The sequence below is a fragment of the Acanthopagrus latus genome, chromosome 10, assembly GCF_904848185.1.
Source record: "Acanthopagrus latus isolate v.2019 chromosome 10, fAcaLat1.1, whole genome shotgun sequence".
Lineage (NCBI taxonomy): Eukaryota > Metazoa > Chordata > Actinopteri > Spariformes > Sparidae > Acanthopagrus > Acanthopagrus latus.
Window position 1 is genome coordinate 4,217,926 of NC_051048.1, and position 18,978 is coordinate 4,236,903.

Sequence of the window (18,978 nt, forward strand, 5' to 3'; positions counted from 1 at the left end):
ATTTAAGTTGTGTACTCTTATCGCATGTTTAAAAGTAGAAGGTTCTTCATGAAAAACACTTAATGAGACGCTTTTACCTTTCACACCTTCATTTTAAGCAAGCATGTGGAGTGAAAGACCTAGAAAACACAGTGAGATGAACTGAGAGAAGTGCATCACATCTTCACCGCTGTCGAACACACTGCCACCTTCCTTGTCAGTGATCGGAACGACGGGAGTTTTGGTGTAGATGGTTGTGGGAGGTCTGGGTGGTTTTGTGGATGGTCGGGGTGGTTTTGTCGGGCAGGTGAAGTTTACGTCGCTGTCGACTCCAGGCGAGGTGAAGGTAACAAAGCCTGATCTGTTCTTGCCGGTGATGCTGCTGATCCAGTCCTGGTACTGAGACACTCGGGTGTAACCTGCGGGAGTTAAAGGCCTAGCGCAACCGCTACCAAAACTCACAATTCCACTTTGGATCCAGATTTGACCCCTTTTTGTCACCAGAGCAGCTCCGGAGTCTCCCTGTAGAGAGAGATTGATAGTTGTTGACAGATATATTTTACGACCTTTCTTATATTTGTCTGACCAAGAAACATTGATATTGATTGATTACTCATGTTTAGCCTAGCTTAGTATAGAGGTTGGTAGCAAAGAAAAATAGTTACCCTACAAGAAACGCAACACAGGAATTGTCTACTACATAATCAATCAGTATGTCTTGTACAGTAAAAGTACGATAAATACTATCAAGATCAAAGATCTTCAAAGCATCATTAGCAGCGATCATCGGTATTTTTTTAAGGAAAACATCCAGGAGGAGGTGAGGGAGGAGGATTTTTTTCTCTGGATATTAAAGTTTTTCTTTTTCTTCTAAAGTTTACCAAAAGCACCGCTTTCAAAAAAATGTTTTAATTTTTCGTTAGCTAGCTAGCTTGCGCGTGGAGTTTCCTCTGTATTGAACGCACATAACTGATATTGATCTTCTTGTTCTACACCAGACTGTACTGGCAAAACTGTAAACCTACCCGACTTCTCTGTAAAATGAAATTATAGATACACAAACGGTGTCGGTCGCCTCACCGTGCATGCATCCTTCCCTCCGGCTCTGACCCCGGCACAGATCATGTTCTCTGTGACTGCATAATAGGTGCATGTACACTCACGGTTTCCCACTATTGGTACGTTCACATCCTGAAGGATGTCGCTATAGGAACCTGATTGGAGACATTTCAAAGGTTTTCAAACTACACATTATGACACATCTGGGTACTTGTTTTGTGAGTCTCTGAGCTTACCATCATCCTTCACACCCCATCCAGCAACCCAGCTGCTCGTCCCGTTGTGGAAGGTGCTGTTTGCCGAGGCCAAGCAGACCGGATAGATGTAGTCGGTAAAGTTCACTGGGGCCGACAGCCTCAGGAGAGCGATGTCGTTGTCTTTGGTGATGAAGTCGTATGAAGGATGAATTATAGACTGAACGATTCCTCTTGACTCTTCGTTGGGGTTCGGACCAGACTGCCTGATGCGGCCCACAAATGCCTGCAGTTTCTCACTTTTTGAAGAAAAAAGAAGTGAAACTGTTAATGTGTCACTGTGCTCTGCCTGTTGATTGTTTTGAATAAGTGTGCGATACTTAAGCCCCCATTTACACTTGGTATTAACATCTGTATCTGGATAATAAATCTGATGATCCCAATGCATTTTAAACATCACTTTAACTATTTTTAGCATTTAAAAATGATCGCAAGCTGCGTAAATAAGGTCCAAATTTGTCTCCTTCAGTACATTTTGTTTAGTTAAGACACCCATAAAAACTGGCCTTCTCATCTCAGTCTAGACAAGACTGTTGTGCTTTTCCTTGGTTGTGGGATTGACATACAGGTATCATATATCACAGGTGGAATGTCGACACTGAAGTTGCCTCCTGCGTGCAGGACCTATAATCCTCATGTTCACCCATGTTGACAGGTGACAAGAAACAATGCATGGGATGTATTTTTACAAGACACTTTCAAAATAGACTTAAACTGTCTTTAGGAAAAAGGTGAAAGCAGCACTGTTGGCCTGCATTTCTCATTTGTTACAGAAAAGAAGTAACATTTTTTTAACATGCATTTTGAAGTGTCACATTGGAAAAGGTTGATGGACGTGGCAAAAAGTCAAAAATACAACCTCACTTAAAACAAAAACGCTTGTTTGAAGGGGATCGTTTATTTGTTTAAAGGGAGATGGAAACCCTTTTCTGAATATGTTTCTGAGTTTTCAAATAGTGAAGGCTGAGCTAATAATTTATCAACTGTGTCCACTCTGCGAGGAGAAGAAGAAGCTGTTACATCTGCCGACGTCTTCCAAAATATTTCCATAATGCTTGAAAAACATGGTGTGTAGTAACAACAGATGATGAGGGGACCAACTTATTCTGCATTCTCATCCATGGAAAAAACATGGGTTTAAGAAGTTAACTGGCCAGTTGGAAAACAACTGCTTTTTTTGGGTATAACACAATCTATACAACTACCTGGAAACGCTCTCTGTAGCCTAGTTTACTAGCCCCGAGCTAGCTGATGTAACCGCGACTAGACCGAGTCCTGTTGAGCGCTTACAAACCAAAAACATGATGTTTATGATAAAAACAAAAGTCCCACCAGTGTTCCCTCACCCTGTGATGCAGTGAGCAGCCGTCATCACCCACTCGTCTGAAATCAGAGAGCCTGCACAGATCGCATATTCGTCAGTGTTTAAACTGACTTGCCAGGGCCAACTTCCTGGACGCGCATCTTGACCTCCAATAATTCTGTTGTTGTTCACAGCCTGACCACATTCTTGAGAGAGAAGAAGAGAGTTAAAACATGGAGTACAGAAAAAACCTCATAGCTTAACACGTCAAAGACCAATTCACGATATGGGTAAACCGTGTGATTAAAACTATTCGGTAACGATTAGAGGAAGTGACTTGGATGCTGGTGTGAACAGCATCAACGTTGAATCTGGTAATAACACAGTTATACCCTTAATATCCGTTTTCTATAGCTGACAGATGGAAACAAAACTGGAAACTTGCAGAACTTGTTAAGTTGGATGCTTACTTGGAACTGAGTGACAACCTGAAAGTTAGAACAAAGAAAGAAAAATGTTAAGCAGCCATCTTCAGGGCAAAGCACATTTGACATAACATATGAAAAAGCTACTGAATGTTCTCGAAATATTGTCAAAACCAATCTGAGTCCATTTTTCCGACATTAAAATACAAATCTTTGTTATTTGTTTACTTTAGTTTTTCAGTGGAAAGTAAATATTTGATTTAATTATTTTTACTGTTTTTATAAAATCTGGGGGAAAAGCCTCTTAGAATTTTTTTTTTAAGATACGTGAGTTGTTAATGTTCTCTGTGTGGGCTACTAAAATAAGTCTAAAATCTGACTCCAGTGTACTTAGGTTTGTTTGTTTTACATTATAGAAATCTGCTTTTGTTGCACATGCACTCAAAAGTGTGACTAAACATCTTCAACAGTCACAACGGTGCGCCTGAAATTTAGCAGTTTATCTTTTTAATAATTGAGGTTATCCCCGTTTCTTGTTAAAATCATGTATTTGTACCGTTGTTCCTGTTTAAAATCATTTAAATAATGTGTTAAGCAATTCATTTAAAATATGTTGTTGTCTGCTTGAGCCCAGATATCAGTCGTCTTTGTAAGTTTCTTCCATTCTAACCCAGGAGGATTACAGAAAACTGTAAAAAAAAAAAAAAAAGAAAAAAAAAAAAGTCCAAGTTGCATCACAGTCTTATACTTCCTCCATCAAAAAGAAAAAAAGTGAAATATTGCATGTGTCTTCCTACCTTTGGATGAGAGCACGATCATCACAGTTAAACCACACAGAAACTGGTAGAGAGCCATTTTAACTGTTCCTCCGTCACTTTGTCCTCAACTTTAAATACCTTTTTATTTCTTCCTCAGCTCCACCCACAGACTCACACCGTTGTCCACTAAACCATCACCATCAGTTCTGCACTTCACTGAACTTTCCTTATAACATTACTTGTGGTTTATTAAGCTGTGGAGGAGGCATCAAGTCAAACATGTTTGACTTGATGCCTGTCAAGACAAACACGCATGTCTTATATGTGTACCTGCACAGTATTGAAGTTTACTTTTTGTATAAGAGAAGAATGCTTTAACAGCAGATCAACATGAGAAAACAAATTCCTCATACATATGTTGAATTTTAGTATTAGGACATTTTCATTCTTAAGTAAAATAAGTTCGCTAAGGATTAAAGTGTGACAAGGAAAATGTTCTTAGAAGTGGGTGTGTTAGCGAGTTGTGTAAAAAACAGATTGTATATCCATAGTCCTGAGTCGTCCTGATTTCACTTTTGTAAATGTATTAAAGAATTCAACATATTGATGGTAAACATGTCATCCATCGAGAGGGTCACCAGATTCCCTTGAAAAAAAGCTAAATTTAAGATTTGTTGCGTTAGGAGAACCTGTATAAACTATGTGGAATGCTGTTTACAACACAGTCTTAACTGGTTGGGCCTATTTGTTAATTCGGCAAATGTTATACATGAATATCTGTTTGTTCTATTGATGTAGGTGTATATTTGCATTTAGAGCAGTGAAGAGAGATCCAGTCACAAGAGGTCATTGAAGACACATGTCGAGTCACATGTTAACGCCAGGTGTGAAGTGAAAGTGTCCACTTACAATCGGATCGTTCATGATGGGGAATATTTATTTATCTATCTCCACCCTAACATTGATTTGGACATGACAGACAGTACTCTGAAATAGATGTAAAACCAGTAAAACCAACATAGACAAACAGCCACTAAGACCAGCAATCAAGAAATATGATTGAAACACTAAAGTGAAGCTGCTGTCGACGTGAAGCTGCTGGCCATGATGCTGCATTCACATTGTATCATATTTATCATATTGATGATAATTTGACTTGCTGCTTGTGTAGAAGTGCGTAAAAAACAACAAATATGGACGCCGCAGCCTCAACTCAAACTAAACAGATGTGGAGTTGCAGTATACGGTTATGTATTTTAATGATTTTGAACCTTCACACACTGTACAGATGCTGTCTTGTCACGTCTCTGGGATACGAGTCTTCCCACGTCTATAATCCATCCTGAACGACATGAAGGTGACGTGAGAATGCAGCAGCACCGGTGTGTGAGTGACTCATCACTCATGAATATAGGTGCTGTTTCTTGTTATACACCTTACGTAATGTTGCTTTAATGAAAGTCGTGAAGCCATTTTTTGACAATGAGATTAAAGATGTTGGCTTCACTTTTCCTTCACATCTTTTTTGATGTAATGACTGATGGTTGTCGTGAGTACGAGCAAGTTAGCAGACACCATAGTGTGTGTGTGTGTGTGTGTGTGTGTGTGTGTGTGTGTGTGTGTGTGTGCAGAGTTTTCTCTCAGGGCTGTTTCGGACAAAAGGTTGGCTGTCAACACCAACACACTCAACGCCGGCCAAGGCATGCTGTAATGGTGGACACAATCACTTCCAGATGATGGACTGTGTGTGTGTGTGTGTGTGTGTGTGTGTGTGTGTGTGTGTGTGTGTGTGTGTGAGGGAGCTTGAATTAGAGAGAGGAAGAGAGGGATATCACTTCATGGAGGGAGTTACCTGGTTTGTATGTGTGTTACTGAAAGGAAAGGAGACAAGAAGACAAGTGTGAATAAGGAAAAGCAATAGAGTGACAATTTGTACATCAATTGTCAGATTACATGTTTCTGAGAAATCACACAACTCTCATGCAGACGAAACATTTTCCAAAGTTTTCTACTTAAAGGTCCAGGAGTCTCACTATCCCAAAGAATCAGTAGCATTCTGCAGCACTGATTCATCGAGACAACCAGCTTAACTTCTTCTTCTTCTGGTTGTGACCAAACTAATTTTGTTGTTCTTGTTCAGTGGATGATATATGTCTTGGGAAAAAAGTCTCAGAACTAAACTTCCTGAGGCTCCGTCTGTTGTAACAGTTAAACACAACACCAAAAATGGAAATTTAATCCATTCTCAGACCAAACAAATGTAAAAGTGGGACTTTAGGTCTTTAGGTTCTCAAATGTACCTGCACGTTAATTACTGTGCAGGTACGTAAAATTACTTGTCCTTTGCAAACCTGTTGATCAAGTCAAATGTTTGTCTTGTTGCCTGTGTTCGTCTCACGTGTCTTATGTCTTATATGTACCTGCAAAGTATTCAAGTTCAGCTACGTGCAAGAGACGAATGCTTTAACTGCAGACGCTGCATGTGAAACAAATTCCTCGCTTGACTCATTGGTTTGTCATGCTTTTATTCTGACACTTTCACTCTGAAGTAAAATCATTTCATCAAGGCTTAAAGTGTGACTCTGAAACTTTGCTTTTTATACATATATATACAGAGGTCAGTTTTTGTGCACAGATATGGTAGTAAAATGCTCCAAAATGACGTAAAATTGTTTATATTTTTATTGAATAATGTAAAAATCCCCTTAATCTGCTCTTAGTCTTCCAACAAGCCTCGGCTAAACACATGAAAAAGTGCAATAATCAGAAATGTAGAGTTGAAGTTAAGCGCTGCACCTCTGCATCCGAGCTCAACAGCGACATCGTCTGACTGAGCTTTAAAATTTTCAAAACTTAAATGTTTTAAAACGTCTAAAGCAGAGCGCCGCGGAGGATCAGAGAGCCGTTCTGGCTGCTGTAAGTTATTTACTGGCAGGATGTCGTGATGAGGAAGCCGAGCGCGTGAGCTTTAGTAGAGGAGGGAAACAATAAGAGAACACGCAGTCCTGACACTGAACACATGGACCTGGACACCCTGGTGTGTGTGTGTGTGTGTGTGTGTGTGTGTGTCCATGCCTCCCACTACCTGGCAGCAAGGAGGCTCTGCGGTTTGGACGTGGTGTGAACAAACAGTGTGTGTGTGTGTGTGTGTGTGTGTGTGTGTTTGTAAACAACTCGTATTAACACCCTGGTGTTTTTTTTATTTTTTCTTTTTCCTTTATGAGTCACATTTAGTCAGATGAGACGCCATTTTGTGTCTTTGTTCGCTAAACTCTGTGTGGTTGTGGGTGTCCCTTTGTTTTCTATCAGTGTGTTTGTTGCGGTTGTATTAATATTCATCATGAATAGTGTAGAAATATGATGATTAAGGTTGTTTTTATATTTATTTAATGCCATTTTTGCAGGTGCCGTTCCCAACATCAGCCTTCTCACAAAGCTCTAACTTGTTAAGTGTGTCTTCAATTAAGGGGAAACAACGATCAGTGAACCAGCACCAGAACTTTGAATCCCTGCAGAAATTAGACGCACGTGCAGCGATTAAGAGGGCTGGAAGTTTTGTCCCGCAGCGAGAACAAACATTCAGCACCATCAAACTGAATAATTGCGAATAATTATCATAAATGTTTTAAAAAAGCAATGTTTTGTTTGCCAAAGAGTCATTAGCTCCTCACAAACATCTGCTCCAGGTCTCCCCTGACAAACCGCCGCTGAATATTTTATCGACAGACCTTTTGTTTTGAGTCGTATTCTGTGAGTTCGGGTCGGTTTATTGGTGTAAAATGAGTCTTCTTCTGTTCTTTAGTCACCTGCGCTGCTTACTAATCCATATTTGTGTGTGTCTGTCGCTGTGTGTCCTCTGCGTGCCCTCCGAGCTCATTGGTGCCCTGTGTGAGGCAGGCACTCTGCCCTGTCACACACACACACACACACACACACACACACACACACACACACACACACACACACACACACACTATTTACAGCTCTCATTTCACTGCGGACACTCTGCTCTGCTCTGCTGATTGTATAGTGGGTATTTCACTTGAATGCCTTCTACAGTTGCTACAATAGTTCTCAAATCATTAAGGAATTTAACTTTTAACCCTTTTAACACCATAATTAAACCCTCTGGAAGAGATAACGGTAATAAAAGCCTTATTATTGTATTGTATTATTGCTATTGTCCCTCATTTTCCTTACAAAACATCATGACATCAACACCAACATAAGTAAGTAAATAGCTCAGTAATCTAGATGTTTGAGGCAATTGAACTGTTAAAGCGGGGCAAAAAAAATCCAACCACCACTGCTGACGAAATGAGGTAATGATTTAAAGTTTCGTACGCCGACGTCCTCCCTCACTCTGACTCCCTCAGAAGACCAAATGAAACGCACCTCTCCCTTGAGTAAACGTGTGGATTTCTATGGTTTAAACTTCACTAGGAACATTTGCGTTGAAGTGATCACACAACTCAGCAGACTACAGAACAAAGGTCTGGTCGGTTTTACTTACTTGGACGCAGAAATTATACATATCACATCTTAAATCAAACGACAGGAGTCAGCAAATGAATCCATGACGACAAACACTTGCGAGTTACGAGTTGCATCTCTGTAAGCGAGATGAAAGAACATGACACGAGCTATTGATGACAGGAACTAGAAATAGAAACGCTGATTTTGCTGTACGTGATATGAAAAATAAAAAGACGTGTAGTTAGAGGACTCAGCAGTGTGCGTAGGTGTGTGTTTGTTTGTGTGTGTGTGTTTGGCATCTGTTGCCTCATGTTTGTGTGTGTATTTTCCCTGCTGGTGTGCGTGTGTGTGTGTGTGTGTGTGGGCAGGGCTGACGCAGCAGAACTAACTGCAGCGTGGCGAACGAGAGGCCGAGCTGCAGTCACTAATGTTTTGATAGTCGTATACGGCGAAATGCACCAACCGCACACGAATATAACACTCGGACACTGATGATGATGTTTGGAATCACATGTTGCCTGCACACACACACACACACACACACACACACACACACACACACACTGGGCTTGGTGTATCACATGAACTGTCACTGTTGCAAGTTCTGTTGCTAGAAAGAGACCATGTGAGAGAGAGAGAGGGAGGGAGGGAGAGAGAGAGGGAGAGAAAGTGTCATCAAAGGGGTGAGGATGGGAGAGAGGGAGGTGGAGAGAGAGAGAGAGGAGCGAGGAGCGAGGAGGAGGTGGAGAACAGGGGGGGAGTGAAGCAAGAAGAAGCACCAGCTTACGGATAGAGAGGAGGAGAGTGATTAGGTTTGATTGATAGATTGAGGGGGATGCGTTGGAAAAGGAGGCGATCACCAGCGCAGGGGAGGACGGGAGGTGATGAGGATGAGGAGAAGAGTTCAGACACCTCCTTCAGAGTGCATCTCTTTAAAGGTAGAGAGAGTGTGTGTGTGTGTGTGTGTGTGTGTGTGTGTGTGTGTGTGTGTGTGTTTGCCCAGTTGGCATGTTTTTCGTTCCTTCTTGTTTTGCCGCATTCGTCTCAGGTGTGCTGTCGAGGTGTCAGTAAGCACATCGATATGTTGCCTTCTCGCTGGTGTGTGTGTGTGTTTTTGTGGAGATTGAAAGAGGAAAAACCCGCAGAGAGAGAAAAAAAAAATGTTGCATGTTTTTTCACTTTTCCTCAACGATTCGATGCATTTTTTAAGATCCTGACATATAATTGATGATGATGTCTGCATGTTGACGAGCTTCAGTCTCTCTTTTAAAGGTATCGCACCACGGTTATGTAAGATTCGCAAGTTTTAAAAGCAGGAACCGAAAGTAAATAGTGAATGTTGAAAGAGCTGCTTTAACAGGAAATGACTTCACTGATTGCTAATTAGAAAGTTCAGTTGTAATTGACCACTTTAATATTTGTTTTTGAAGCAAAGCCGGAGCTCCACCTCTGCTGCAATTTAAAGATTCACCACGAGAAAAAGAAACATTTGTGTTTGTTCACTTTGCACCTGAAGCCAAAATAAACAGATGTCTTCAATATATGAATCTTTGACTCATTCCAAACAAATGAGGTTAAAGGCAGCCGAATGGGACTCGTGTTCAAACAAATCTGTGTGGACACATTACGCGAACCACAAGCCTCTGCTGAGACACACATGCTGGTTTGAATCATTTTACTATCAAACATCTGTTGCTCTAATTTTTCAGCTAGATTCTCATCTATCAAGAGCATCGTACTTCTTATTTTACCGGTGGTTTGTCGTATGTGGCTGTCGTGGGACACGCAGAACGTTCCTGGCAGCTTGGATGAAGGAAATAGAACCAAAGTTACTGAATGCTCCCTTAAGAGACAGTTCACTTATTATTTTCCATTTCTTTCCAGTTTTCTCTCACAGGTTGGAGAGGTGTAGGTGACAAAAATACTTGGTTAGGTTTAGAGAAATAGAATACTTGACTAGACGTAGGGAAGTAAGATGATTGGTTAGGTTAAGGAAAATAAAATTCTTGGTTAGGTTTAGAGAACAAAAATACTTGACTAGTTTTCGGGAATTAAAATACTTGGTCAGGTTTAGGGAATTAAAAAGTTGGATAGGTTTAGGGAGCTAAAATGCTTGGTTAGCTTTACGAGACTAAAATACTTGGCTAGGTGAAGGGAACTTAAAAACCTGGTTAGGTTTAGAGAATTACATTTTTTTTGTTGTATTTAGGCAACTAAAATACTTGATGAGCTTGAGGGAACTAAAATATTTGTTATGTTTAAGGAATTGAAATACTCGACTAGATTTAGGGAACTAAAATGATTGGTTGGATAATTGTTAAGATAATTAAAATACTTCACTAGGTTACGACAACTAAAATACTTGATTGTCTATAGGAAAACATGGTTTGGGTTAAAATACACCCCATCACAACATGACATATGTATAACAAAGGACAACTTCTGTAACGTGCATGTTGTTCTGGTATTTTTCCCTGAGCTGCTAAGCTGTGACATTACAACAATGTGATCAATTAATAACGATGATCCAGGAACAACACAAACATGATGTTTCGTGGGGAGACAAAGTCCTGCTCTGCCATGTAAAAGGGAAATACAACAAGCTGGTGTTTGTTCTTGTCAAACAGCCTCAGGCTAAAGGAAGGTCTGCTGCAGCCCTCCTCACATGGCAGCCTCAGACAGACGGCTCCCAGACAGTTTATAATGTTCCTTGAAATGTTTGTTGTCCTGAAGGAGATTTACTGAAGGATTTTAAAGGGGAAAATGGAACGAGATGACACTGACTCATCAGCCCTCCATCTGTCTCCATGTTGGATGTTTTGTGTGTCGGACTTGAGCAGCTACCAAAGAGCCGTCTCACACGCTGACATTCGAGTGTCCCCCAAAGTTTTAAATGAGCTTTTTTTTTCTGTGTCCTCTAAAAACTCTGTTGTTGTTGAAGAGGGAAGCAGCATGTTCTCACGGGATTTTGCAGCATCGTTCTTTGACCTAAAAATGACAAAATTCATTTTGATAGGTGGTCAAGTTTTTCCGTGGTCAGTTTGTAGTTTTATGGCTTCGAAGACATTTGAATGACTGAGTTCTGTTCTGTTTATCAGACACATTCTGCTTTTGGACAGTGAACCTGTGGTGTCTGTGGACAACAGGACTAATTTTGTGTTGCTGTGTTGAACCAGCCTGGTTTGAGGAATAACTAGCGTAGAATGACATGGAGAAAGCTTAAAATGCTTAGATACGACACCCAAAATATCATTACACTTAGCTTAAAGCCAAAATACTTGGATTAGGTTCAGGGAACTAAAGTACTTGGTTAGGTTAAGTAAACTAAATACTTTGTTAAATACAGCGAAATTAAATAGTTGTTAAGGTTAAAGGAAAACATTTTTTTAGGCTTAGAGAAATAAGATACTTTCTTAGGCTCAGGGAACTAAAGTACCTTTAAGGTTTACAGAAATAAAATACTTGGTTAGGTTTAGGTAAACAAAAGTACTTCATCAGGCTCAGGGAAATAAAATATCTGGTGCAGAAAACTAAAATACTTGGTTAGGTTTAGGAAAACAAACATCTTGTTAGGTTAAAGGAAATAAAATACTTTTCTAAAGCACTTTGTTAGGTCTAGGGAAACTAAAATACTTGGTAAGTTTTAGGGGACATATATACACGGTTTGGTTTAGGAACTGAAAATACTTTGTTAGGTTCAGGGACCTAAATAACTCTGTTATGTTGAGGAAACAGAAGCATTTTGTCTGATTCAGGGAACTAAAATAATTTCCTAGGTTGAGGGAACTTAAGTACTTTGTAAGATCTTGGGAACTAAAATACTTGGTTAGGTTTAGGCAAAAATATGTTTGTAGGTTTAGAAAACTAGGAAATACTTTGCAGGAGTTCAGGGTCAGGGTGTGAACGCCGGGGAGTCTGGATGAAGGAAGTCCGACTGCCTTGTTCACACACACTCAGCCTGAGTGGCAGGAAACAGGCCTGACATTTAGACTTTTGGCGGCGTGTTGTGGCATCAGAGTTACACTTTGTTCCTCCGATTGGACAAAACACTGAAACAGAAGCTACTGAACACATATTTTATTGTACCTGTGCATACAGGAGCACATGTAAGACTTTGTGAAGTGCTCATTAACTTCCCTCATGTCATGTGACAACAGTACGACCGCAGGGACTCTCCGACTTCACACTCAAACACACACACACTCGTACACAACCGCCAATTAGTGCCGATTTGGACGAAATGTCTCCACAGAGTTGACGCGAGTTTATTCAGGCGTTAAAACATCAACCTCACCGCAGACGAGAGAGGAAAAAAGAGAAGTGGTGGGTTTGACCTCAGACAACACGCAGCATGAAAAGAGTCTCGTTAGAAACACAATTTTACTGTGTTTTCTAAGATCCTTTCATAACATCTGCAATAAACAAACAAGCCATCTGATGATTTACCTTCTTCAAAACCTTTTAAACTCACTTAGATAGACTGCAGGGGGGATATCACTTAAAAAAAAAAGTCTTGCTCAAGGGCACCTCAATCACCATTCTGAGAAAAAAGGAAACAGCATCTTTCCACGTTCATATTTCCCACCTGGCAAACCGGCAACTTCCCAATCCTGCGTCTCCGGCCTGCAGGCAGCTGCTGGCCCAGATATCAACAGTCCTCAGTCTGTTGTTCAGCAGACGGAGAAACACTCTTCGTGTTAATTAAAGTGTTTCCCTCAGCTGGCTTTCACTCGATTCAGCAGATTTCCTTAATTTCAGAGAGTCTTCCCCTGAACTCCCGTTCACCTCCGGCAGCTGTACTTCAGTGCATTTTCTCCACGCAGAGGTCTGCTGAGGTTTACTTGTCTCCATTTTCATTACAGGCTGTGGAGATTTAGATCTAGATTTTCCAGCACAGAGACAAAGATCCTTTATGGATATTTACACCGTGGAGATAAGTTTTAAGATATGTCGAGGGATGAGATGCTTCCTCATGGTTTGTGAAACACTGAACTGCTTATGAACCCGCTGATTACTACTAACACTGTCTTATTTTAAGAAAAGGCGTCTCAGTGCCAACAAAATCAACATTTACAATATAATCCAAGAGGTAATATCATACTGACCAAGATTTGGCTCCAAAAGCTGAAGTTAAGACAGTACAACCTCCACCGACATTTCAGTATTTTTCGTTAAAATGTTATTTTAGATGCACAACAGCGCTTGTTACGATTTTCTCTGTTGTACATAAAAAGAGCCAAACAACATATTTTTATGTGAATAACAATAAAATGCACACCCTCTTGATTCAATGCTTCAAAAATATTGATTTATTAGTTTAAAGCAATTTATTAGACAACATAAATAGCGAAATGAACAGGATGAGAGCACAGCTGCACAAAATTTCTTAGTAAAGGACAATTACAATGTTTTTTGTATTGCAATCAAGTGAATATAGACAGGTGATGTTCAAGAAAGCTTAGCACACAGTTGTTAGAGGCTGTATAGAAGCTTTAGCTGGCAATATAAATCTCAACCGTAATCAATAATCTATTACATCATCCCCAAACTGCACTGTCATCACCCAGTGTAGCTCATAGTTGTCTGCAATGTGTGATTTAGAGGAAATGAAACACCCGAAACATGTTTATTTTAATCAAATCAAACTGCACATGTTCATATTTCTGCAAACCACAGATATGTTGAAAACATTTCTTCATGTTGCAACTCTAGAATATTATATTTAAGTTGTGCGAGCTAAAAAGTTTAAACAACATTTTGTAGTCCAGTCAACATGGTAATTTTGAGGTAATCAGTTTCCTAAAGATTTTAAAGGGATCATATGATGCTAATGTTCAGGTTCATACTTTTATTTTGGTCGTAGTAGAATAAGTTTATATACTTTAATTTTCAAAAAATATTTCAAATTCTTGAAAGCTCCGTTTAAGCTACAGAGTGAGACATCTCATCTCTTTTCAATCTTTGGTGAGAGTTGCACATGCACATTACTTACTGTGTTGTTACTTACTTATTTATTCCAGTTTAATATGCCAACATTTTCCTCTGGCGACTCAGCTTTTTTTAAAAAAAATCGGGCTAATTTCATGTTCGTCAAATATTGCAGCAATGGGTTAAAAAATGTAACAGAGACAAAGAACAAAACCACATGCCAATATTAATTATGTAAGCGAAACATCTTCATTTAGCTAAGTATGACAAAAGTATTAGTCAGACAAAAGGAGTCCAACGTTGACCAACCCTTGAGGACCTTAAAGGTCTGCAGACACGATTGGTGGCTCTTGGATATTGCCCTTTGTATGGCTCATAATGGACAGGTAGGCACTGGTTTTCAACTATATCACAAGCCACAATCACATATTGGCGATATGTCTCAAGTTGTACAACTTCGCAGTCCCAGCCTACGTAGACATGATATACCCTTATGCGTGAGTCACTGATGCATAAGTTAGAGCGACCAGGAGGCAGTTGCCGGCCACGGCCGTTACAGATTCTCCCGACATTTTTGTATTTTCTCTCCTCCATGAAGGTCTGAGAAGGTCTTCTGCAGAGATTCTTTTCTGATAGGTAGCTGTAAAATAAGCACAGCATTGATAATGTTCAACTAAGTTTGGAGTAACTTTGCAGTTTAAAATCTGCAGGTCAGCCAAAAGTGTGATATTAGAGCATACGAGTGCATCAGCAACAGTGTTTAATTTGAATTGATATGAAATCAGTCAGTCAGAGAGGCTGGTCACTTGGCTGACACGGTAGAAACAAAAGTTAACCAAGACTGTAAAAGTATCACGTTATCTCCATCTAACTGGTGACCAGTTTCACAATGAAACCATTTCACTCACTTTCTCCATTCAGTCTCTGATGATCTGTCAAATGTCTCCTTCTCAAGGATGATGTGTCTCTCCACAAATTTTGTCTTTGCATTGTTGCCTTCACGTGTTGGTTGACAAGGACGTGTGTTGTGCCCATAAACAAGGGCAACAGTGACTGTGATGGTGATCAGGAGAACGGCGTTCATCTTGTCTAGAGATGATGAGGAAAGACACAAATGAGAGTTTTGGAGAACTTTGATGTGTTTTCCAAAAAAATATCAAGAACATCAGAAAGTAAGGGGTCACATGCCGAACATACATTGTTGTATGAAGTAATGAGAAGTCATCCTTCAGTGAAAGTAATAATATTAAATTAAATTATCATTTACTGGTGCAAGTAAAAAAATCACCCACACAAATAGTACTTGAGTAAAAGTATCTGATATGAAAGAATTAGAAGTACTTTTCTGGCAGTAAATGTATTTTGACATCAGAAGTAAAAATCATACGTATATTTATATGTATGTATGTTTAAACTTTTTTTTTTATCCAATTGCTAACAAAATAGATTATCTTTAAAATGCACTTTGTCTGTAATGCAGCAGTTAATCTGCAAAGTAACTAGGAATTAAAATAATCAATTTCATGTAGGGGAGTAAAAAGTTACATTATTGCCTCCAAAATGTAGTGTAAGTACAAAGTAACAGAAAATGGAAATACTGAAGTAAAGTACAAGTACCTCAAAGGTGTACTTAAGCACAGTACTTGAGTAAATCTCCTTTGTACATTTCGCCACTGTGAACATGCAGCATTTGATTGACATCAACCGAGTGCAACATCATGTTTTTTCCTGGAATGTGATTGATGAACGTCACATAACATTTTAGAGAACTGAAAATCTGTGAACTTTACTTTTCACTGTCTTCTCACACATATCTAAGGACGTCTGTGTTTGTTGAAAACACGAAGCCAAAGTTTAAAATCAGCGAGAAAACATCTGAAACATCCGGATCGGATCTAGAAACGTGCTTAATAAAGTTAAATTCATTGTACTTACTTAAAGTCAGTGCTGTATCAGAAAGATAAAGTCAATAAAGTCACAAAACAGACAGAAAACATTCTAATAATGTAATTAAACTCTTAAGTCATGATGTTTTCTCACCTGCTTTGCTCAGCCGGCTTCTGCTCTGTAAATGCTGCTGCATCAGTATCAACGGTATTGTTAAAATAGATGAACAGCCAATGAGAATCCTGCAAACGGCAGTTTTACCATATATGTCTATGATTATGTCTATGATTATCACCATGAAATTGGCAGTTTTCCGTGTACACCAACCAACTCTGTAAATGAGGAAGTTCCCTTTATGGGGAGCTCCTGTATGTGTGAATCTGTTGGGCTTCTGTGGGTAACAGCTAGCTAGAAACAGTAGCCAGGCCTCGAGTTTCACACCTAAAATGCAGAATCATTGTCACCATCCACCTTCCAACATGAATGCTGTGGTTTGCAGAAGCGTTAAGTGTGAACATCTCGTCTCGTCTAACTGGATTATCAGACATCATTTTCAAAAGTCACCCAAAGGAAGGAGGAAGCATGTTGTTGCTCATGTAGAACGATTAACAACAACCATCAAAATAAAGCATTTGCCTGAGCTGAAAATACTCAAGTGAAACTGAATGTCACGAAAGTCTATCGGCACCGACGTTCACGCTGACATCATGACAAGTCGCTAATATCTGCACATTCACGAACAATAATGGAAGAGATGATAATAGCTGCATGATAACACATCTACTCGTATTGAGAAAGTAGGACTGAATGGTAAGTTTGGGAAATATGTCTCAGCACAGCATATCTCCGATTGATCCAAACTCCATTCAGAAAACAAGCTTTTTAAAAGTTGTTTGCTTGTCGTCTGGTCGACAGACCTGATGAAGCATGAATTCAGGCTTTTTACAAGTCGGCATTATGATTTTCTCATTTCGGCGTCCTTCTGGTCCATTAACTGCATAGGATCACAGAGAAAAGTCTTCGTATCTGGTTCATACCGATTGGTGGTTTGCAGTTATTTTAGATTTGTGTTACCGGTTCAGGAAGACGTGATTAGAAATGTATAAACTTGCACAAATTCAGAAAAAAAGCAGCCAGTTCCTGGAGAATGTCCTATGACATCATTATCTTGTCCTCGTCCACTAGATGTTAATCAGATGTTGTTGACATGCAGTCGGCCTGTTTGGAGACAAAGTGTGAAGAGTTTACAGTTTTCTCATCGTGTCTTAAAGTTCCTCTTCTGGGGTTTTTTACCCTCAGTAGTGTTTTATTTTTTTGTCCTCTCAGCTGTCAGATTCGTCTTGTTCGTCAAACCGTCACCCTCCTCGTGCTCGTCCTCCTCCATCACAGCTCTCTTGTGTTGGCAGCGTCTTGTTTCCCCCCCGTCGTCCCTCCCTCTCCGTCTCGTTCTGGAGATTGTCAAGCGATGACAGAAAACAGTTTGTGACCGACGGGGCTGAGAGAGGACGGAGGGTAGACGGGGGGAGAATAGATGAGTGGCGAAAAGACGGGAAAAACAGTGGAGAAAATTTGGAGAGAGAGGGCTGGGGAGCGTAGGAAAAGAGGAGAATTAGTGAAGGTGGACTGAGGAGGAAGATTTTATAAGATAAAGATGAAAAAGAGAGAGGGAAGGAGATGAATTGGTGAGTGGGCGAAGGAAAAAGAAAGAGTGTTACTGTAGTACGATGCCCTCTGTGGAGGAATGCATCATTCATCAGCCTCTCTATTAGTGTGTGTGTGTGTGTGTGTGTGTGTGTGTGTGTGTGTGTGTGTCCATATAAGGTAACTGCTTCAGGCCACCAGTACAGATTTCAAGTGAGCGCTCCAGTGTGAGAAATGTGTGTGTGCACAAAACTTCACTTCCTGTTATAATGTCAAAACAGATTTTTAAAGTGTCATGAGGGTGTGTGTGCGTGTGTGTGTGTGGTATTAAACCCAAATGTGGCGAACAAGACAGGTCTTTGGGAATGCTGCCCATCATGAGTGTGTGTGTGTGTGTGTGTGTGTGTGTGTGTGTGTGTGTGTGTGTGTGTGTGTGTGTGTGTGTGTGTGTGTGTGTGTGTGTGTGATTCATGCTTCCAGCCTGTATGACAATGACAGACTTGTCCGATGTTGATGTGCTGCAGTTTTCTGGCACAAACTCTACTCACAGTCGAGGTCGTTCAAGGTTTAACGTCCAAAGAAAGTTTTTCCAAGTTCGTCTATGTTTCATTTGTGCAAATCATTTCTTTTTTTTCACAGGCGTCTCAAGCTAAAAACTTCAGAGTGGATGCGCTAGAAGCCACATACAAGTCTGTAGTGTATTAGTGTAGTGGTAGTGGATTGTTGTGGCAGCACAACAAGCTGGAATCACAACCTGTGATTGATGAACCTCGATCTGTTTTGCGTCGGCAGGACTGTTACTGAGTCCGTTCACTTCTCCAGCTGTGGGGAATTGACTCTTGAGACACAATAAACAATATATTTTGTTTACTTGCATTCACCAGAATGTCCCTCAAACAGCCAGATTATTTTACTGTACATTAGCTGGAAGCTAGCGAGCAACAGCTGCACTAAAGTTGTGTCCACTGTCTGAATTCAGGGCGACTCTGACTGAACTGAGCACTCACCAGAGCCTCTGGTTCTCTCTTTGCTTTCCCCTCTCCTCTCTGTAACGTTACAATCATAAAGCACATTTCCCCTCCAGCTCCAGACAGCTGTCGACATTACAGAACATAAACACCTCTGCGGATCACTGCTGCAGTCAGGTTGATAAACAGGAGTGAAGATAAATCCCAATAATCTCTGAGCTCTCCTCCCGTCGGTCATTGGCACTTTACTATCCTCGCTCTTAACCTCTCTTTCTTCAGCAAAAGTCTTTGCAATATAAA

General features: G+C 40.2%; 2 protein-coding genes across 4 annotated transcripts in view; one reads left to right on the forward strand and one right to left on the reverse strand.

Moving 5' to 3' along the window:
- The window catches only part of LOC119027319 (plasma kallikrein-like), a 4,721-nt gene extending 357 nt beyond the window's left edge, over positions 1-4,364 (reverse strand). The window contains exons 1-5 of one of the 3 annotated variants that reach the window (XM_037112415.1): positions 2,988-4,364; positions 2,639-2,801; positions 1,275-1,531; positions 1,060-1,193; positions 1-501 (exon numbers count right to left, since the gene is read on the reverse strand). The exon at positions 1-501 is cut by the window's left edge and continues 357 nt beyond it. In XM_037112415.1, coding sequence (XP_036968310.1) covers positions 94-501; positions 1,060-1,193; positions 1,275-1,531; positions 2,639-2,664 — 825 coding nt within the window. In that variant the 5' untranslated portion in view covers positions 2,665-2,801; positions 2,988-4,364 and the 3' untranslated portion in view covers positions 1-93. Of the gene's footprint in view, positions 502-1,059; positions 1,194-1,274; positions 1,875-2,638 lie in introns of those variants that run through there. The other 2 variants (XM_037112414.1, XM_037112413.1) reach the window with 2 other exon arrangements.
- nhsl2 (NHS-like 2) overlaps positions 1-18,978 on the forward strand; it is a 137,582-nt gene that overhangs the window by 11,355 nt on the left and 107,249 nt on the right. The gene's annotated exons all lie outside the window — the stretch shown is intronic.